Source organism: Balaenoptera borealis (genome assembly GCF_965194805.1).
Source record: "Balaenoptera borealis genome assembly, chromosome: 8".
In the NCBI taxonomy this organism is placed as follows: Eukaryota; Metazoa; Chordata; class Mammalia; order Artiodactyla; family Balaenopteridae; genus Balaenoptera; species Balaenoptera borealis.
Window position 1 is genome coordinate 72,245,138 of NC_138865.1, and position 20,456 is coordinate 72,265,593.

Below are 20,456 nucleotides of genomic sequence, written 5' to 3' on the forward strand. Positions count from 1 at the left end.
TAAGAAGAAGGTAGATTATAAAGTAAATGATGTTGGGGCAATTAGCTACCCATCTGGGAGAAGATGAGGTTAGATTCCATTTGAAGCAAAGATCTAATGTTAAAAATGAACTATAAAGGTACTTGAAGAAAATATAGGAGAATACATGTAGTGTAACATCAGGCTTGGGAGAACTCTCCCAAGTAAGACAGTAAATCCACAGTCCATCTAGGAAAAATTAGTAGATTTGACTATGTAAATATTTAAAATGTCAACCTGACAAGACACCATAAACAGAGCCAAAAGATGAACAATAGCTTGCAGCTCATATGACAGAGTTAATGTTTAATATACCAGGAGATCTTACAGATTGATTATAAAAGAAAAAAAGATAAACAGCACAGTATAAAAATAAGCAAAGGACATGAACTGAAAATGTAAATCATCAGTAAACCTATGAAGAGGATAGGCCCCGTTAGTGGTAAGAGACCGTGAAGTAAAATGACTGAGGTGTCATTCTCTGCCCATTAGATTGGCAAACATTTTAAAGATGGCGAACATCCAGTGCTGATTAGTATGTCACTAAGCAGGTACTCATTATGCACTGTGGGACTCATTGCTTCACCCTTTTTACAGAAAAGAATGTAACAAAGGTCCTTCAAATACTTAATGCACTTATCAAGTTTGGATCAATTTCCAGGATTCTTTCCGACAGAAATAAAAGTACTAGAACATTAAAGATGTTTATGTAAGTCTGTTTATTCCTTCTCTGGTTACAGTAGCCAAATCTGGAAACAGTCTGCATGTTCGTCCAGGAGGGAGTGATTGTTTAAATGATGGTGTATCCATTTTGTGGAATATGGTACAATTATTTTTTTTAAGGGTTACACCATAGGATTCCATTTGTAACATTTTTTTTTTTTCGTTGCGCCGGGTCTTAGTTGCGGCAGGCGGGCGCCTCTTAGTTGTGGCTTGTGGGCTTCTTAGTTGCAGCTCGCTGACTCCTTAGTTGTGGCATGCGAACTCTTAGCTGCGGGATGCAAGTGGGATCTAGTTCCCTGATCAGGGATTGAACCCAGGCCCTCTGCATTGGGAGCGCGGAGTCTTAACCACTGCGCCACCAGAGAAGTCCTGATACAGTTATTTTTAAGTGAGAGAGATATATAATATAGATTTGAAAAATATCTTTTAAATGCTGATAGAAGTGGCTGAAATAAGTGTGTGCGTGTGTGTGTGTAAGCATAGGGAAGATTTTGGAAGGTTAATCAACAAACTGTTACCATTGTTTATCTCATTGGGGAGAAACTGATGGGACCTTATTCATTTTTACTTTAAATTATATTTTTAAAATTGGTTACCATAAGCAAGTATCTCTTTTGTATAAAAACATAATTATAGGGCAAAAAGGTTTGTTGAACTGTCTTTGAAGTTGTGTTATTGAAACAACCTTCACGAAAATCACAGTTGATTTATCACAGGGATAATATTGCAAAATTATCCACACATCACGTGGGGTCTCTTTTATGAAGACCCACAGGAGAAATTTCCACTGCAGCCTCAATCCCCAGTGTGGTTCATTTGAGCAACTGATTTGTTTTTATCTTATGAACATCGGGCATTTATGTAACTGATTATTTCTTCCTCTGCTGTGACCACTAGGAATCTCAGAGTCAAAGTGGAGACTGACCAGGGTATTCAACAACTATACAGGATTACATGGCTCACATTCTGTGCACAGCCCATACTGCTGGCACCATCTTGTTCCTCACCTTTATCTTCCCTTTATTTATACACACATTTCTTTATTTTAGTTTTAACTGATTGCATTGTGTGTATCCCTATAGCCACCTCTGATCTTTTCTGGGAGATGAAGTAGAGGTATGAATAAATAATGAATAGTGATTTCTATTTTAACAGGAACCTGGGAAGGAAAACAGTCTCAACAATGAATAGGCCACTCATCATGACCAATTACAGATGACTTGCCATTTCATTTACAAAGGTAAGGAAGTACAGTCTATATTTTTAATTAATTCCAACGGACTCATTATAAGCCCTTACTCTTTTATTTTATATTTACAAATACTCTAAATATGTATCTAGTTCATGGCCTTTAACTTTGACATTATCAAATTGAAAACAAACAGCAAGCAAATAGAAACAGGAAATTTTGTGGATGTTGGCATGCCAAAAGGGGCAGAACCCAGGAGATGTGGTCTCTGCTATTAACTACTGTGTGTGGTTAAATATTTGACTAGCATTAGTGTTTTCCTTATTTTTAAATGTAGCAGTGCTCACTGCAGAATACTTGGAGAATATAGCAAAATATTAACATGATAACTCAAAGCATTCACAATCCCATCATCTGTAGATAATTACCAGTACTTCTGTGAATTTCTTTCCTCCTTCCTTTATGCATATGTAGAAATATATATGATTATAATGTTTTTAAAAGCAATGTTTTTAATCCATACTTACCTTGGCTTCCATAGTTATAAATGATGTACCTTAATGAGTGCAGAACATAGCAAGTCTAGGAAGAGACAGTAATTGTCACTGTGACCATTTTAATAGCCATTTGCAGTTGACCAGAGCATCCCCAAGCATCTCATTTGCCTCTCCTACATGGATGTCCTGGTGAATAAGTCCGTGTGACCTTTGTTAAACATCATCCTACAGAAACAAACAAACAAAAACCTTTGAATCCAGGTGCTATCTCATGGTCTGCTTTTAACATTATTATCTGTTTTGTGCTGCTTAAAGGGAATTGTTTTTTTTTAAATATATTAAGTTTACCTACTTCTCTTCTTTTCTACTGTCTAGTGAGGAATGATTTACAAAGTAATAAAAAAAGACTCATCATCTGTCCTTCATTCATGCCAATTTGTCAACTCCTCATTAAGACTGTATTTTCAAGCCCTTTCAGCATTGCTCTTGAAGTTTTTTGGTTTTAAAAGCTGCAAAGGCTTAGAAGTGAAATTACTGAAATGGCATTCTTTAGGGAAGTCTTCATTCTGTGGGCTCTATCAAACAGTTGAAGATTAAGGAAAATCCTACTCTTACTTATTAGTAGTAGTACATACTAAATTGCACAAACATACCCTAATACAGAAATAGGGATCAAATATCAGATAACTCCTTATATATTCTTATAGTGATTATGTAATTTGAGCTTTCAAGGGGAATGATACAGGGTTGGGTTTGGTTTTTACCCTGAACCTGATATTGTAAAACCTTTCAGATATTCCAATTCCACTAATATATTATTCAAAACTCATATTATGAAGTAACTAGAAAAATCAATTATTCTTTAAATAAATTAAGCAGATACAGTGCGGGAAGCAGTAGTGTATGAAACATCTGTCCTTGAAAACTTCATATTCAAATACGGACAGATTGAATGGAGACAAATGAAACTGAAAGTTTATCTAAGACAATGCTTGGATTGGTGGGCAGTCATAGGTCTGGTGAGGTTGGCTTACCATGGTCCATTCTTTCATTTTCTTGGGTGGTTTTTAGTCACATCCAGCTCATGGCAGTGATTTATTTCCCCGTACAGAGACATGGCTGGCAGATCCTTAGGTTTAGTGCACACTGTCTATTAAAAGCCCAAGATTTAAAATGTGCTTCAAAGGCTTATGAGAAAGTCAGAAGTTTTCTCCTCCATGGCGTATAGAATGCTCTTCATTGCAATTTAAGATAAGACCCTTAAATATCATGGCACCCTAAGTTATGTAGTTATCCTTGTTTACCACATAGGTAACTGGTTTTATGAAATCAGATGAATTAGAAAATGTAAAAACCTTAGTTTTTAAAAGATGAGAGGAGCACATGTTTAAACATCTGATACCTCCCAATGAAAAATAAAATTTTACCTAAAAGCATTGGAAGAAATCACAAAAATAGTCAATAGTTTTAAGTATGAAAAATATAAAACTTCTCCATGTCATAATTATAAAACAAATTAAAAGACAGCAGCATGGATGGTACTAATAATGTGCTTGTGAACAGATTAATAACCTTAATACATAAAAATCAATAAAGAAACCACTAATATTACTAGCCTTAATAGGTAAAAAATCAATACCTAAGACCCCAATAGATCAGTGGACAAAATAATAGAAAAGTTGAAAGAAGAAATACAAAGAGCCAGAAAAAGATATGCAAACAATGTTAACCTTCGCTAATAATTTTCAAGGATGCAAATTAAAATCAGGAGGTGCTTCCTTTCACCTGTCAAATTAGCAAAGATAGTTAAAATGATAATAGTCATTGCTAAGCGTGTAATGAAACCAGCTCCCACTCATTGCTGATAGTGTGAATGGGTGTATTCTTCTTGGAAAGAAATTTAGCAATATGTGGTAAGAGCTTTCGATTTTTTAGTGACCTAGTAATTCTAGGAAACTAGTCCAAGAAAACATTGAAGGTGGACAAAGGTAGACGCACACAATCATTACTGTTGCATTATTTGTAGAAACAAAACCCCTGATCCACCTCAACTGTCCTTCAATGTTGGCATTGTTAACTAAAGTATTAACGCACAATTGTGTTCACCCAGTGGTGTCTCTTGCAACTAGAAAAAATTATTCTTACAATGAGATTTTTATAATCAAATGGGAAAATGCTTATTACATAAGTGTTCAGCGAAAAATGCTGTGTTAAGATAGTATCATAATATTTTTAGTATGAAAGTGCATGGAACAAAAGGTGGAAACAAACATACCAAAATGTGAATAGTGGAGTTGCCAAAGGGCAGTAGAACTGGGTAATGTTTTTGTTCTGATTCATGTTTTTGGTACTTTCCAGATATTTTTACAGGAAGCATATATACCCAGAAGAATAGGGGAAAGAAATTAATTTTTTAAGGCTTTGTAGAAAGAAACTTATACACATATGATCTGGGCTTGGACTTCCATGGCCTCTTTCTTAGAGTATACGGAGTAAAATATGCTGCCAAAATGATTTATATGTAAAGCTTTATTTTGGAAAGACTGGGGAACACAGAATTTTTTTTTAGTATTCTGAGAAATCTCTTCCTTTCTTGGAGACAACAGCATAACAACAAAAATGTAATTAACCAAAACAGGTAACAACGTTATTAGCATATTGTATTTCAGAGTAGAATATCTAAATTCAAATAGGTACATTTTTCTCTTGTAGATGTCGTCTGCTGCTGAGAATGGAGATGCAGCACCTGGGAAACAAAATGAAGAAAAAACCTATAAAAAGGTGAGTGAGTGTGTTATCTTCTTTTTCCAGCTCAAAAAGAGGAACACTTTTATTGCTTAGAATGCTAATATTGCCATAAGCCTTTTCTTCCTCCAAAGCATTTGTATGTAAGTTACCGCCTTAGTTTCCTATTTCTGTAACAAATTACCACAAAGTTAGTGGCTTAAACAACATAAATGTATTCTCTTACAGTTCTGTAGGTCACAAGTCTGGCATGGGTCTCACTAGTTCAAGATCCAGGTGTCTACGGGGCTGCATTCTTTTCTGGAGGCTCCAGAGAAGAGTTCATTTCCTTGTCTGTTCCAGCTTCTTGAGGCTGCCTGCATTGTCTATATCATGATTTCTTTCCAACTTCAAAGCCAGCAAAGGCCAGTTGAGTCTTTATCGGGCCCTATCACTCTGACACTTTAAAGGATGTTTGTGATTACATTGAGCCCTCCTGGATAATCCAGAATAATCCCTTTATTTTAAAGTCATCTGATTAGCAACCTTAATTTCTTCTCCACCCTTACTCCTCATTGTCACATAATGTAGCATATTCACAGATTCCAAGGATTTGAACATAGACATCTTCGGGGGGCCATTTTTCTGCCCACCACAGTTACCATGATATAGAACATTGACAGAAGGTAGTTACTTGAAAACCCTTTTTATTCCTAAGAAGAAGGCCCTTATGTGTGTGCAGTGTTCTTTGTTCACTATGTGAATCTTTTAATTGACTTCCTACTTGCCACCATAATTTTAAACATTTTCTACCTTTAAAGAAGATTTTTAGCATGGAATTTCATCTCAGTAGTTAACTATTGTCCCTTTTACAAATACTTTAAAATTAACTTTCTTTCCCAGCCCTGAAGCCCTGACCATGGGGTATGCTCCTTTTTAATGAGGAGTTTGATGACCAATTGGATTTTACCTGTGACTGAAGCCAATCCAGGTTAAGAACACTCTGATCTTGGGTGCTAGACGTGAGAAGGATATCAAAGGAGTTTATAAGGAACTTACGGTTGAGTGGGAGAGCCAAGACATGAAAACAGTTTCAGAACACAGTTGTCTATAACAAAGGTTCAAAAGAGGAGAAATCAGTATGGGTTAGAGTTAATGAGCGGGTTTAAGCTTTCTGTGTCAAGATTCATTGGGCAGCTGCCGGCAACACTCAGCGTCATGAGTGCTGTGGTGTCCACGTGTTTTTAGGGAACACTCAGAGTTCATGGAACACTGTTATGCTCTCTGAGTTTCAATTATTTGCATGTGATTATTTAGGCTGCCTGCTTTTTGTTCTTCCAGTTGACCATTTCTCTAATCCATTATCAGTTCCTGACAAGCCCAGGAAGAGTAGCTAAAATCAGTTGGGAAGGTTAATGTCTTCAGCTAATGGCTGAGATAAGAATTCTGCTTTTAGCTGCTTAGAGCAAACATGATGCCCATGAAGACAGGCGCTAAGGGCCGCCTGGCTTCGTTACAGAGCGTAGTATTTCTGTTCTCAGTTCATTTATTGGGTGTCTTCCACAAGAATTGTAAATGCAGGGGCCTTAAGAGGCCAGGCAGATAACAAGGGAGTAAAACAAGCAGGGGGAAGGTGGTAAACAGGAGAATACACTCCTTTTATAAAGGGGACAGGTGACCTTAAACGCTAGCTAATAGAGCTTTGCATGAGTCCTCGCCCAGGGTTGCCAGATAACTGATTTTTCAAGAAACCAAAAATGTAGATTCTGGTGTAAAATCTCCTAATTGTTAAAGATTGGCAACCGATTCAAAAGTGTTCAGAAATACACTCCGGAAGAAAGACTGTACATAGTGGAAGATAACAAAGACTCTGGCCCCTTCCCCAAATGATTCTCCTTTTAAAAACTTTCATGGTCTAGCAGAATGTTGCGGTTGGTTTTTGGACAGAAGTCCACCATGTCCCCAGGTGCTGGCCTCCTGAATAAAGCAACCTTTCTGCTCTTACCAAAAAAAAAAAAAAATACACTCTGGAAAAAGCAACAAACTGTATCAATCATATCTGGTCCTCACATGGTGGCCAGTTTGCAATCTCTGCACTGTTTGGGTAGAGAAGTGAGATAGGAGAGGAAGATGCAAAAGATATGCGTGTAAGGCCTGGTCTCTGCTTCCTACATCCATATAATTTATTTAAGAGAAAAAAATAGATAGGAGGCCCATGTGAAAAAAATTAAATAACAACTCAAAGTGGTATGAAGTGCCAAGACAAGTGGCATTTCCCTTAATCCTCTAGCAAGTCCTGACAAGCCCCAAGTTCCTTACAGTCTTCTGGGGGAAAAGTCCTTTTCTTGGACTTGTTTGTTACCAGAACATTTTGCTGGGATAAAAAGTTCTTACATGCCTCATTGCTTTTTGTCATGGCAGAAAATGCCACTCATTCGATGACTGTGCATTGACTAACCCAGTCATTTGTCTCAATGACGGGGAATCTGATGGGCACAGGCACAGAATCAGGGATGAACGTGATTTGTTGGAGGGACACTAGAGTCTGACCTAGACAAAGCTACATGTCGTTGTTTGGGGAAAGCAGAGGCAATTTCAGAAGTATGGGCTGGCTCTAAGTGACAGCTAGCTTTGAGTGCTGGTTGGAGGAGTTTGGATTTCATGTTCTGAGCCAGCACTGTCCATTAGAACTCTTGGCAATGATGGAAATGTTCTATAATCTGTACTAATACAGTAGCTACAAGCTGTGTGTGGCTATTGGGCACTTGAAATGTGACCCATGTGTCTGATGAAGGAATTTTTAATTTTAATTTTCGTTAAATAAGCACTTGTGGCTAACACCTACCATGTTGGACAGTGCAGCTCTAGGCAGTGAGGTACCATGACACTGGTTCGGAGATCAGTGACATGATGAAATGACAGTGTCAACCACAATGAAGGGTGACCTGAAAGTTTCCAATCAGAGTAACTACTAGAAATTTTCTGCCATTGATGGAACTAGAGAAGTTTGAAGAAGAGATGTTTTTTTAACAAGGTGATAAGGAAGGAAGGAAGCAGGACATCAGTTCACTTTAAGAATGGTTTAAACTCGAGTTAAAATACCAGTGCCAGAGGTCTGAGTTTTTTCTCTTTTGTATGTGAGGAAATTGCCCACCCTTCCAAAGCAAACATGTCAGTGTAGTTCAATGGCTTATCCCAGGTCCCCTAGCAATTCTTTGTCAGGAAGATGATGAAAAGCTCCAGCCATATGATGTCGTAATTGGTGACTTGTCCGTCGGAATCGATCAGTGTTTCCCAGTCGGCTGGCCGTGGACAGGCGTGGGAAGTTTTTAGTGCTGCCATTTGCTTTCCACCCTCTGTCACCTCTCCATCCCAAAGGTGTCATTCCAGGCTTGTCATCCCCCCTCCTCTACTCCTCCTTCCATCCTGGGCCTACCCACAACAGGCCCCCACTAGGAGATTCTGGTTTTGATGACTACCACAGGCTACTTTAGGTCTGGAGGGCCCACCTTTGGCACCAACACCCTGACTTCAGGTGTGGCCTGAATCTTGTTAAGCAATTTCCGCCAGGATGGGCACACGTGATGAGAGCACTCAGAGTGACCTAGTAGGAAACTGACCACTCTGGATACAAACAGGGTGCTTGACCCAAATTCCCCAGGTGTTTTTCATTCTGTTTTGTTTTTTAAGACCTAGGTTGTCATGTAAATCCACTGTCTCAGCCAGTGTCCCTCTCAGTGGAGGCAGGCAGGGAAGGGACCAGGTAGGAGGACAATGCCTGCCTCTTACCACATGGCAAGGGAAGATGTCCCTTATGACTTTTTAAACATGAGTGAAGTCATGACTCAGCGATACTTTGAACTAAGAGGAAGCATTTGTTTAAATACAAGCTCTTTTATAAAACATCTCTGACAGATACGCAGGCAGCTATCAACATTGACTGCCTCTGGGGAAAAATGGGTGGTGGGAATCTTGAGTCAAGGGAAGCTTTTCTGTATATACATTTGATGGCTATTTAATTTTGAACCACATGAATGTTTTGCCTATTCAAAAATTGAATAAATAACATTTTGAGATGGGAAGAAGGGGTGGGGTGGAGGGGTTAGCATGTGTCCCAAGCCCTGACTGCTCTTGCTTCCCTTCAGACTCTAGAAAGCCACGACTTCCAGAAATAAGACCCTTGCTTTCCGCCTTGTGGAGCTACACTCTGTAGCTTAACAGAGACAGCTTTGTCTTTGCATTACGCAGCCCTTGTCATCAATAGCAACTACATTGGTCTATAGGAAGAGTGATCCTTTGGCATTCCAAGTGTTATTCCTAATTCACCTTAATCCAAAACACCCTAACCCAGTGGTTCTCAACCAGTGCCCAGGGAACATTTGTCAATGTCTGGATACATTTTGGTTGTCAAAACTGGGGACGTGGTGCCGTTGGCATCTAGGAAGTAGAGGCCAGCAATGCTGCATCCTACAATGCCTAGGGCAGAGCCCACAACAAAGAATTATCAGAATGGTAGCAGCGACAAGGTTTTTCAGCCAAACTCAACTACGCTTTTAAGTGGAGGGTAGATGTGAGTCCAGCTCTTTTATTTTATTTTATTTTATTTATTTATTTATTTTATTCTTGGCTGCGTTGGGTCTTCGTTGCTGAACGCGGGCTTTTCTCTGGTTGCGGCGAGCAGGGGCTACTCTTCGTTGTGGTGCGCGGGCTTCTCATTGTGGTGGCTTCTCTTGCTGCAGAGCACAGGCTCTAGGCACGCGGGCTTCAGTAGTTGTGGCACACAGGCTTAGTTGCTCCGCGGCATGTGGGATCTTCCCGGACCAGGGCTCGAACCTGTGTCTCCTGCATTGGCAGGCAGATTCTCAACCACTGCGCCACCAGGGAAGCCCCAGCTCTTTTAGATACTAGTTGTATCATCGTAGGCATTTTCCTTAATTGATCTGAATCTTAATTTTTCTCATTGATGAAATGTGATTAATACCTGCTCACAGCTCTGTGAAGATCAAACAATTTAACAGATGTGAACACATCCTGGGAAAAGTGGAATGCCAAGGAGTGAAGTGACTGTTGTATTAGCAAAAGCAGAATCCCTCAGCCTCTGATTTCCAATCAGATTTTAGTTCTGTTAGAACTGAGCACGGCAGCCAGTGTGACTTCCTCCACCAGCACTGGGCTTACGGGGAGAAGTGTTGTCACTTAGCATCCTGAAGCTGGCTCTGGTCTGGCCTGGGCATCAGAGAGTAGACGGAGCTGGAAGAAGACAGTCTTTCCTTTCCAGCAGCAGTGGCTTCGGAAGTAAGAGAGAAAGATGTGCTTCTAATGGTGGGCTGCCTTTGTGCTTTGAAAATTAGGCAGCAAGGAGATGAGCTGCACCATTTAGAGAGGAGGAGTTTTTAAATAAGCTCATCCAGTTTAGAAGCATGTATAATCATTTACCGTTGCCATCCACCCCTTTGTACAGATCTTCCCTCCAAATCCCTCAGCTTCCATAGAAGATCACCTGTGCTTGTCTTCTTCCTTGAAAAGTCCTAAAGCAAATGACTTCAAATCTGCCTTGATGACTTTTTTTTTTTTTAATATATTTATTTTTATTTTTGGCTGTGTTGGGTTTTCATTGTTGCACGAGGGCTTTCTCTAGTTGCAGCCAGTGGGGGCTACTCTTTGTTGCAGTGCGCGGGCTTCTCATTGCGGTGGCTTCTCTTGTTGCGGCACGTGGGCTTAGCTGCTGTGGCTCATGGGCTCTAGAGCACAGGCTCAGTAGTTGTGGTGCACGGGCTTAGTTGCTCCGTGGCATGTGGGATCTTCCTGGACCAGGGCTCGAACGCGTGTCCCCTGCATTGGCAGGCGGATTCTTAACCACTGCACCACCAGGGAAGCCCCTGCCTTGATGACTTTTAAGAAAGAAGTGGCAGGTAATTAAGCAAAAACTATCAGCAGCTTCTAAATAGGAAGAGAAGCCACCCCCCGCCCAGCCCACCTCCGCCCCCAGGGTGGTTCCCTGAGCTGTTCATTTCTCAGTGACCTCTTTTAGCATTCACTTCGGAGGGAGCATCTGTATGTTAAGCCACCCAGGTTTGCCACGCTTCTGCATCCTGGTTAACCATGGAAAGTCCCCCAAACACTGACTCCAGGGAATAATATGCTACACCCTAAGCCTGCTGCACAGTTTCCTTTGGGGGCAATAAGAACCACTGCATTGTTGCATTTGGTGTTCATGACGGGCTGGGAAGCTGGGGTTTCCAGTGTTTCTGTAGCGTCTGAGCTGTAGCACCTGCTCTCAGGGCACAAGGGTGCTTTTGTTTTCAAGTTAAAAGGGTTAATATCCGCGGGTGATCTGCACGCCTCCCTGCACAGCTTGGCCAGCGGGTTCTGATCTGGTCAGCAGGCTCCTGTCCCAATGCTCAGGGCTTGACCATTTTTATCACTACCACCCCTCTTCCCTCGCCTGGATACTTAACAAGGATTTTTAAAGGTGGCTCTTAAAATGTTGCGTAAGATCACAGATATTTAAAATTCTGGAATTCTTCATTCTGGATTCCAAAAAAGATGACAGGCAATGTATGTTAGATTCTAGGCTTATATCTATTTAATAGACACTAATAGGACATATGCCATGTGTTTATTCAGAACTTTTGATGTTTTATGAAGTTAGAATCATTGGTTGCTGGAAGCATCTTATTTTTCAGACTCCAGTGGGTTTATTCTAGCCAGAAATCTATTAATTCAGCAAATTAAAGTATAATTATTACCAGTTGGAAGCATTTTCAAAACTATGCTAGTAATAAGAACTAACATTTATTAAGTGCTTAGCATGTTCTAGGCACCATTCTAAGCACTTAGAATTATTAACTCATTTACTCTTATAAGTACCCTATGAAGTAGTACTATTAGTCCCATTTTTCAGATGAGAAAACTGAGGTACAGAGAGGTTAAGTTAACCTGCTCCGGGGCACACAACCAGTAAGTGGCAGAATAAAGCTGGGATTTTTCACCCTGATTGTCTCTCGCTAGGGTCTGTCAGACCCTAACCAGTACACTCTCCTCTGAACACTGTGGTGCCTATGACGTTAAAATGGAAAATTCTCAATTATCCAGTAGAATAATGGGGGCCAGTGGCACAGATAAACCCAGCCATCTTTGGAAAGGGAAAAATGAATGGAAATCAACAATTTTAGAGCATGATTTCCCTAATTTAGCGGTTCAGAAGCCAACTTGTCTCCTCCAAATTGTCTCACCTCTGAATATAGAATCTGAACTATAGCCTCAAGAATACTTTTTTCTAGAAAGTGCATAGTAATTTTGAAATGAAAAACAAATCGATCCCTTGGGCACTGAGCAGAACACTGGAAATAAAATGACGAATAAAGTCATAACTTGAAAAATTATTCTTGACCACAGAACTCAAAATTGTCAGGAAGGGATGAGATCTACTTGGAGGGGGTGACATATTCTGAAGTGTCAAATTAGGAGAACGTGTTTTAAAAGCTAACTATTCGGTAGACTGTCACAGGGGGGGTAATAACTCACTAATAATCTACTCAGTAGCTAAAAAGACCTGATAAAGGAAGCATTGGGTCAAAGGGCAACCCAAGTTAGAAGTTATTTTCCCCTATGGGAATCAAGTTCCCCCAGATGGCACACCTGTCTTTTCCGGTGAGTTCAGTTCACTGCGTCTGAGACTTTTGTTATGAAAGGAAGATGAGATGGCTCACCCTCTGCGTGGAAGCCATCACCCCTGAGACACATAGCACTAGGGAGAGAAAAGGGGTTGGTGTGGCCTCTGGGGACTGTAATATTAAGGTCCTTTGTCCTCCTGAATTTATTTTGCTCAGTTGCTGAGACATACATACATGTAGACACCCAGAGATATAAATTGGGTCCAATTATAAGGAATATAAGGAATTATAAGGAATTGGGTTCAATCATAGGGTCTAACTGTACTTGTTTCCCAGTGGAGAGAAGATGGAACTACTGTTACTTTTATGCAAGTGCTTTCTCTTCCTCCAAGATGTGCTGCCATCTGCTTTGCATTATGGGTCAGGGTGCATTTGGTTACTGAGCACAGAGCTGAAATATAGGCTTTCTAGGTGACATTCTCGTTCTCCTGAGCTAATTTTTCATATTGTGGCTTTGTCAATTTTAAGGGTGTGGTCAGTGGTCAGTGCCCGGGCTATAAGACATACGTCTGATTGTACGTCCATGCGTTCACTCATTTATTTAGTTGGTGAATCTTTGTTTAGCTTGGCACTGAGCTAGACCTTGGAGGTAGGACAGAGGCCAAGACAGACATAATCCTGGCCCTGCTTTCATTGTTGTGGTAGAGACAGACCTGAAAAAGTAAGCATAATAAAATTATTACTACCTTTAAAAGTGTTATGGAGAAAATAAACACAGGCAGGACTGCTTCCTTTTAGATGAGGTATTCAAGGCAGCCTAAGGAGGTGACACAGGTCTGGAATCACAAGCTTGAGAAGGAGCCAGCTGACAGAAGAGTGGAATTGAGAGCGTTCTTGATAGAACAGCATCCGCTGAGCCTTGGAGGCAGGAAGGAGCGGGTGGATTCAAGGACCTGAAGGAGAGCCCAGGGTGATGGAGCGTCCCAAGCATGGAAGAGAGAGGCAGCCTGAGCTGAGAGCAGTGGCTTTCATCTGGGGCTGGTTTTGTCCCCCAGGGTCATTAGACAATGGTGTCACAACTGTGGGCAGGGGTTGCTCCTGGTGTCCAGCAGCTAGAGCCCAGGGATGCCGCTACACGTCCTACAATGCACAGGACAACCCCACAAAACAATTGTCTGGCCCAAACGTCAGTAGTGCTAATTGGACAAACCCTGTGTTAGAGAAATAGGCGGTGGCCTAAGCTGAGGTTGTAGGCTAGGAAGAGGAAGAAGGAAAGGAAACAAGTTCAAGGTATATTTCAGAGTTAGGATGGACTGGGCTGGCTCATGGTTGCATGTGGGGGTGTGGTGACAGGAATGACTGATGAGCCCAGCATTCTAACTTGAGCACTTGGGTGGATTTTTGTGGCCATTTATCAAGATGGAAAGGAATCGTGTGGGGAAAGGTTTGTGAGGGAAAATCAAGGTCTCCAATTTGGACACGTCAGTTTGGGGGTGTCAGTGAGCCATCGAAGGGGAGAATCAAGTAGGCAGTTGGAAGTGTGGATTTGGGACACCGGGGAGAAGTCCAGGGTTCTGCTTCAGTTTGTCAAGCTGTTAATTCACAGGAATTGGTGAGACAGATGGAAAAGAGAGGCCCCCAGACTAAGGAACACCCACATTTTGATATTACCTCCTAATACCCTCTCCTCCAGAGTGCCAGATTCTTGAAATAAAGAAAGCTGGCCAAGTCATTCCCTGATGATCTTCCATAAAGTTTGTAACATAAAGTTACAAAAGTTTGGAAAGAAACAGGATCCATGATTTTTTTCAGGTTTGCTATTTCAGAGGGAGGGAGAGGGAATAATAACTTAGCAGTTTTAAAAGCAGCTACATCCCTCACAAAATCGTGGAGGAGTGCAGACTTTAAAGCTGCACTCAGGACCCAAAAACAGGCAGTGATGGGAGTGCTGGCCCTTGGGTCTTCCTGCCTCTTTCCTCACCAGCCACGGATGAGAGGGGGTGTGACCGGGCAGTCAGCCTGGCTCTGCCGTTTATGAACTCAGCCTCGTGCAAGACAATGAATGTCTGGGCCCAGGAGTACCACAGTGTGGTTTGAGCATTAGATCTGAGGATGTATGAGAAGGCACTTGGAAGATGGTAGTTGGCTGTACAAATGTTAAATCTCTACTCTTGTTGCTGGATCCCCACTCAAGCACAATGGAACTTAAGCCACTTGAGAGCAAGGACCTGGCAGACCCGGTAGAACTCAGCTCTTCGTGAAGCAACAGATATTAGTGCCCCCTCCTCCGTACTGGGACCCTGCTCAAATTTGGAATTCCAGGTAGCTTGGGACTCTGTCCTCTCTTGATGGTAGTTCCTACTATTGACAGGTTGTTTTCGAAAAGCAGTGGGATTCAGTGGCAAAAGGAAATCTAACTTTTGTCCATTAAAGAAACCTGGAAAAAAAAAAAAAAACTGTATCCAGAAAGGGGAAATGATTTCTTTGCTTTCCAGCATATTAAATAAAAATTTGAGGTCTTCTGTTGTAGCTTTGCCATCACCCAGGGTCTGAAATAGTCTGAGGTAACTGTATAGTGTTTCAAGAGCCCTTTCTCCTCATCTGTCTCTGCCTTTAAGTGTTCTAGCTGCTCGTCCTGGGCCAGTGGAATTCTCCTGAGGAAATGAGAAGTCATTCTTTCCAAGGACACAGAGTGCAGTAGAATGGGGTGAAGGTGTGTCATGGGAGGCAGCAGGAGGGGAGAAGTGGGGATGGGCAGGGAAGTCCAGCTTTGCGTTACATGCATTTTCAAGAAAATCATGGAAAAACTAAGCAGCACCATCAGCACAGTCCTCCCCCAAGATCAGTTCCTTATTTTTAAGTTAATTATTTGAAACCTGAAAACAAATCTATTCCACCATTCCCTCCCCTCCTCTGTTCTATGGAACGTTTGATTTGGATATAACTGTAATATAAATTAGGGGTGTCTTAAAATTGTAAATACAAAAGAGGTTTTGAAGCAGTGAAGTTGCATTTGTGAACAAAATCAAAGGATGAAGTCTTCTGAAATTTTGCTTGGTAAGATGAGATCCTGTTTTTCAAGGGAGTTTTACATATAAAAACGTCCTAAGTTTCCATTTCCTTTCGAAATCTGGAATATGCCTACCTAAGCCACCTTGATGTTTATCACCACACTTCTTATTCATTCATTTAATTTTAAGCAGGCTTTTAAAAGCATATTGAATACTTCCATTGGCATAGGTATTGCTATTTATTTATTTATTTATTTGGATTACGGAGGTTCTGGAATGTTTCTGGCAAGTTTACAAATGGGTGGGAAGAAACTACACAGTATGATAAAGCTCTTGGTTGCTCTAGCCAAGGGAAAGGTATCCTGCCAGAAGACACGTGGCTGCACAGAACATCAGCAGATGGACCCTATGCCAGTGGAGCATCCCTTGGACCTCAGAATCCTTTCAGGGATACACACAGTGGTTGGTGCCCAAGGCAGAGTCTGGCCAAATGTGAGGTACCAGGCCGTAACCTTTTACCCTCAGGCTTCCAGCCCCATGAAGGAGGAATTTAGCAATCTACTCCTGAATAGCAAACATTACAACCATCCACACTCTTCCTACTTATTGACCCAGACTCATCCTCAGCAAAATCACCTTGAGTGATTTTGATTTTGATTTCTCATACCCTGTGGATTTGAAACTCAAATGACCAGAGAGCATTCAGCACCCAATGGCCCAGGCAGGATAGCATCTTTGTTCTCAGCTTTCCAAGGCCTTAGGATACCTATTTCCTCATGTGTTCTTACTCAGTAGATAAATCTGGGCACCTACTGGTGTTAGGCAGCAAGAATACAGCAGCGAATACAAGGGACTTGGCCCCTGACCTCATGAACCAAGTTAAACTGTCTGGACATCTTAGCACTATTACTGAATTACCTTTCAAAAAGTTATCCCACCTTAGACTCCCTCTAGCTGATCAGGGGAGCGCATATTTTCCCAGGTCCTCACCAACACTGAGCACAATTCTTTTCAAAAATCTTTGTCAACAGGATAGGTGAAAAATGCCCTAATTTTCATTTTAATTTGCATTTATTTTTATCACTAGTAAGTTTGACCATTTTTTTCAGATGATTTTTATTCGCTTGTATGTCTTCTTTTGAGGATTATCTGTTTTAAGAGCTACTTATATATGAAAGGCTTGCATTTTTGTTGCCAGTGTTTTTCTGGTTTTAGATTAGGCTTTTAATTTTCTTTAACTCAAGATTTATAAAGTCAGATTTCTTGATATTTCCCTTAAAGCTTTTGTCTTCGCTCTTATTTCTTAGTTTTGTGCTAGTAATGCCTTGTTTTAATTATAATATTCATAATGTAAGACCTCCCATGGTATTTTTAATATTCAAAAATTTCCTGATTGATGTTTTTATATTTATCCCTTTAATTGAACTTTTGACTTCTAAGGTCATTTCCTCTAAAAAGATTTCTATTGTGATATTTGTTAAAATTAAACTTACTAATGAATTTAGGGAGAAGTAGCATCTTTATTCTTCCAAGAATGAAATGTCTATATATTTATTGTCTTTTCTGCTCCTCAGTAAATTTTTATTCAAAGATTTTGTACCTCTTTTTGGTTAAATATACTTCTGAGCAATTTATGTGGGATTTTTTTTGTTACCGTTTTGGGATTTTTTTATTCCTATTGTGAATAGGATTCTTTTTTTTTTTTTTCCCATTGCATTTTCTAACTAGAAATGTATAAGATCTTGATTCGTGTGCGTATATTTTATAAACTGCCAACTCGATCTTTTAAAACTATTCCACTAGGTCCATGATTGATTCTTGAATATTACAGGTAATAATCATATCTGTGGATTATAATTTTTCTCCTTGTAACCAGCATTTTGTATTTGGTTTTCTTGTCTTATTTTACTAGCTTGATCTTCCAAAATAGTATCAAAGAATCTTCATGATAAAAGGACAGCCTTATCTTGTTCATGATTTTAAAGGGCAAACGGCTCTTGCACTGTTTCTCAGAGTGCATTCTTTGGCACACACACATTATTAATAGATACGTAAATGCAAATCCCTTGGTCAAATGCATTTGGGAAGTGTCACTCTAGTGCTTCCAATAGTATTATGTTGTCACGTAGCTCATTAATTGTTTTTCATATTAAGAAAGTTTCTTCCTGACTCTAGTTTTATTAAAAGTTTTTTTGTAAACCTTAATTGGATATTGACTTTTTTATAAAATTGATTTAAGCAGACAATGAAAAGGCAGTCACGGGAAACACCGTTCTCTTTTTGAGATACTCTAAGTACTTGAAAATAATAAAACCATGTTTTTCATAAAATATTGTTTAATTTAGATTTGGTATCAGTTCAGATGGACAGGATAATTGTATTATTTCCTCATAGTTTGGGACAATTTTTAGAATTTCTTCCTATAGGCCTCCTGATCTTTCCCCCATACTAGAGTAATCTGTGTGGAAATTATCCTAAGGTTTAATGCCTTCCGCGAGCTATTCTGGGGTAGGCAAGTTGTTGAAATCATTCTCCTCAGAAATTGTGTTTTGGGGGAAAAAAGGAGGGGCAACATATTTTTTCCACCTGAAATTCTTTGTTTATTGATCTCAGTTTTACTTTTGAATGTAATTTTGTATTATATTTGGTCTTCTCTTTCTTCATTTGTAAAATTGAGGATGTGGATGTCAACCAAATGCCCTTGAAGTTGCTCAGGTTTTTAATGTTGTTTTGTTTGTTGTTTGGTTTTGATTCTGTGATCATCCCATGCAGCAACTGCTTTATTAAGTGCATGCAGGATGCTATGGAAAAGTGAAAGTGAAGAAGGTGAAAGGTGGGCGGGAGGTTACGTTTTACTTCTCAACTGTTTTAAGAAAGTTTGTGCTAGTTTTCCTTTGGTGCAAAGGCGATAATATCTTGCATACTTTCCCACCCTTTCTTAAATACCCTGTGGATTAGAAACTCAAATGACTCTATGGGTTTAAAAAGATTAATCCTCTATGGGAAAAAGTGGAGATTTCCCCCTTTTTCTATGGTCCAGGGAAAATGAGTACACCAGAAGATGATCAAAAGCCTGTCATGAGACTTACAAGACAATCTTGTAAGAAAATAAAATAAACTGAAGTGTGTATAAGCTTAAAATAAATGTGTATAAAGCATGGCACTGTGACCCTACCCCACTTGCTCTTCAAGCCTAGGGGAATCGTGACATAACCAGAGACTAAGATACAGAAGTGGCCTCATGGAAAGAAAAGGAGAAAGACCAGAGTGCTGTGTTCCTATTGGGTCCATCCTTGGTCATCTCTAGTCCACAGAGGTCCTGTAGAGACCGTCTCCCATCCAGAAGGCCAGATGTATACTCTTCCATGTCAAACCCGTCACCCATCTATTCATTCATTCAACAAATGGTCATTTAGAGCCTGTTTTCTGCCATTCACTGGTACCATAGAGATATAAACCCATCTCCTTAATTTTAGCCCAGTGCAAATTAGTTGTGAAGAATGCCTTGGAAATAACTTTGTAAGTATTGAGTTTAAAGAAAGAGATAGTCAGCCAACAGTCAGTCCCCTTGGTCTGACTTCAGTGTGTTTAAACTTACTGTGGGCTGCCAGCGTGTGACTTTTGCCTTAAAAAAAAAAAGATAAACCATTCCAGACAGGTCTCAGTAGAACATTTTGTTTATAAATAGATCCATCCTTTTGGGGCTGGTGGAATGAAAAGGTGGGGTGCCTCAGGTAGACAGGACCTAAAAGTATTGAGAGTGTTTTAAAATTAATACATGCATTAGTTTCCCTGCTGCAATAAACTTCCACAATCTTAGTGGCTTAAAACAGCACAAATTTATTATCTTACAGTTCTGTATGGTAGATATCCAGTACCATCTCACTGAGCTCAAATCAAGGTGTCCCAAAGGGCTGCATTCCTTTCTGGAAGCTTTAGAGGAGAATCCATTTCCTTGCCTTTTCCAGCTCCTAGAGGCCACTTATATTTTTTGATTTGTGGCCCCTTCCTCCATCTTCAAAGCCAGCAATGGCAGCTGAGTCCTTTTTACATCTCACTCACCCTCTCTTTTGCCTCTTCTTTTTTCACTTTTGAGGACCCATGTTTCCTACATTGAGCTCATCTGCATAATCCAGGACAATCTCCCCATCTCAAGTTCAACTGATTAGCATCCTTAATTGCATCTGCAACCTTGTAGGGTAAAATTTTGCCTTCTAAGGTAACATTCTCTTAGGTTTCATAGGTTCTAGGGGTTAGGACATGGACATATTTAGGGGTCGATCTTAATATAATTTAACAGCGTCTTTCTCTGTGTACCTAGAGCACTTTGCCACCCCTTTATCATGTCTGTCTGAGACTCTCAGTAGGCCTTGGTGTAGGGGTCCTGAGGTATAGACTATCTCCTGTCTGTATTTCTTTTTCCTCCGCTCTTTCCCCTCTCGCTTCTATTTAACTCTCTCCCTCCAATCAATAAGAGTAATAAACATATCTCCAGGACCTAACTCTTTCTGTAATAAATTTACATAGATAAGAGATCATTTTACAAGGTGTGAGCATGAAACTGGGCTTCTGATATTATTCCATGTGATTAAAAAGCAAATATGGCTCATGTGTTCAAAGATTTACTGTTTCATGTTACAGTAGTAACATGAGCCATATTGCTTTTCAATCTTTGAAC

General features: G+C 40.2%; 1 protein-coding gene across 3 annotated transcripts in view; it reads left to right on the top strand.

Moving 5' to 3' along the window:
- Window positions 1-20,456, top strand: part of PIP5K1B (phosphatidylinositol-4-phosphate 5-kinase type 1 beta) — a 323,109-nt gene that overhangs the window by 107,465 nt on the left and 195,188 nt on the right. For 2 of the 3 annotated variants that reach the window (XM_082403683.1, XM_082403682.1), the window contains exons 2-3: window positions 1,897-1,981; window positions 5,140-5,208. In XM_082403683.1, the coding sequence (XP_082259809.1) occupies window positions 5,159-5,208 (50 nt within the window). In that variant the 5' untranslated portion in view covers window positions 1,897-1,981; window positions 5,140-5,158. Of the gene's footprint in view, window positions 1-1,896; window positions 1,982-5,139; window positions 5,209-20,456 lie in introns of those variants that run through there. The other variant, XM_082403684.1, reaches the window with a different exon arrangement.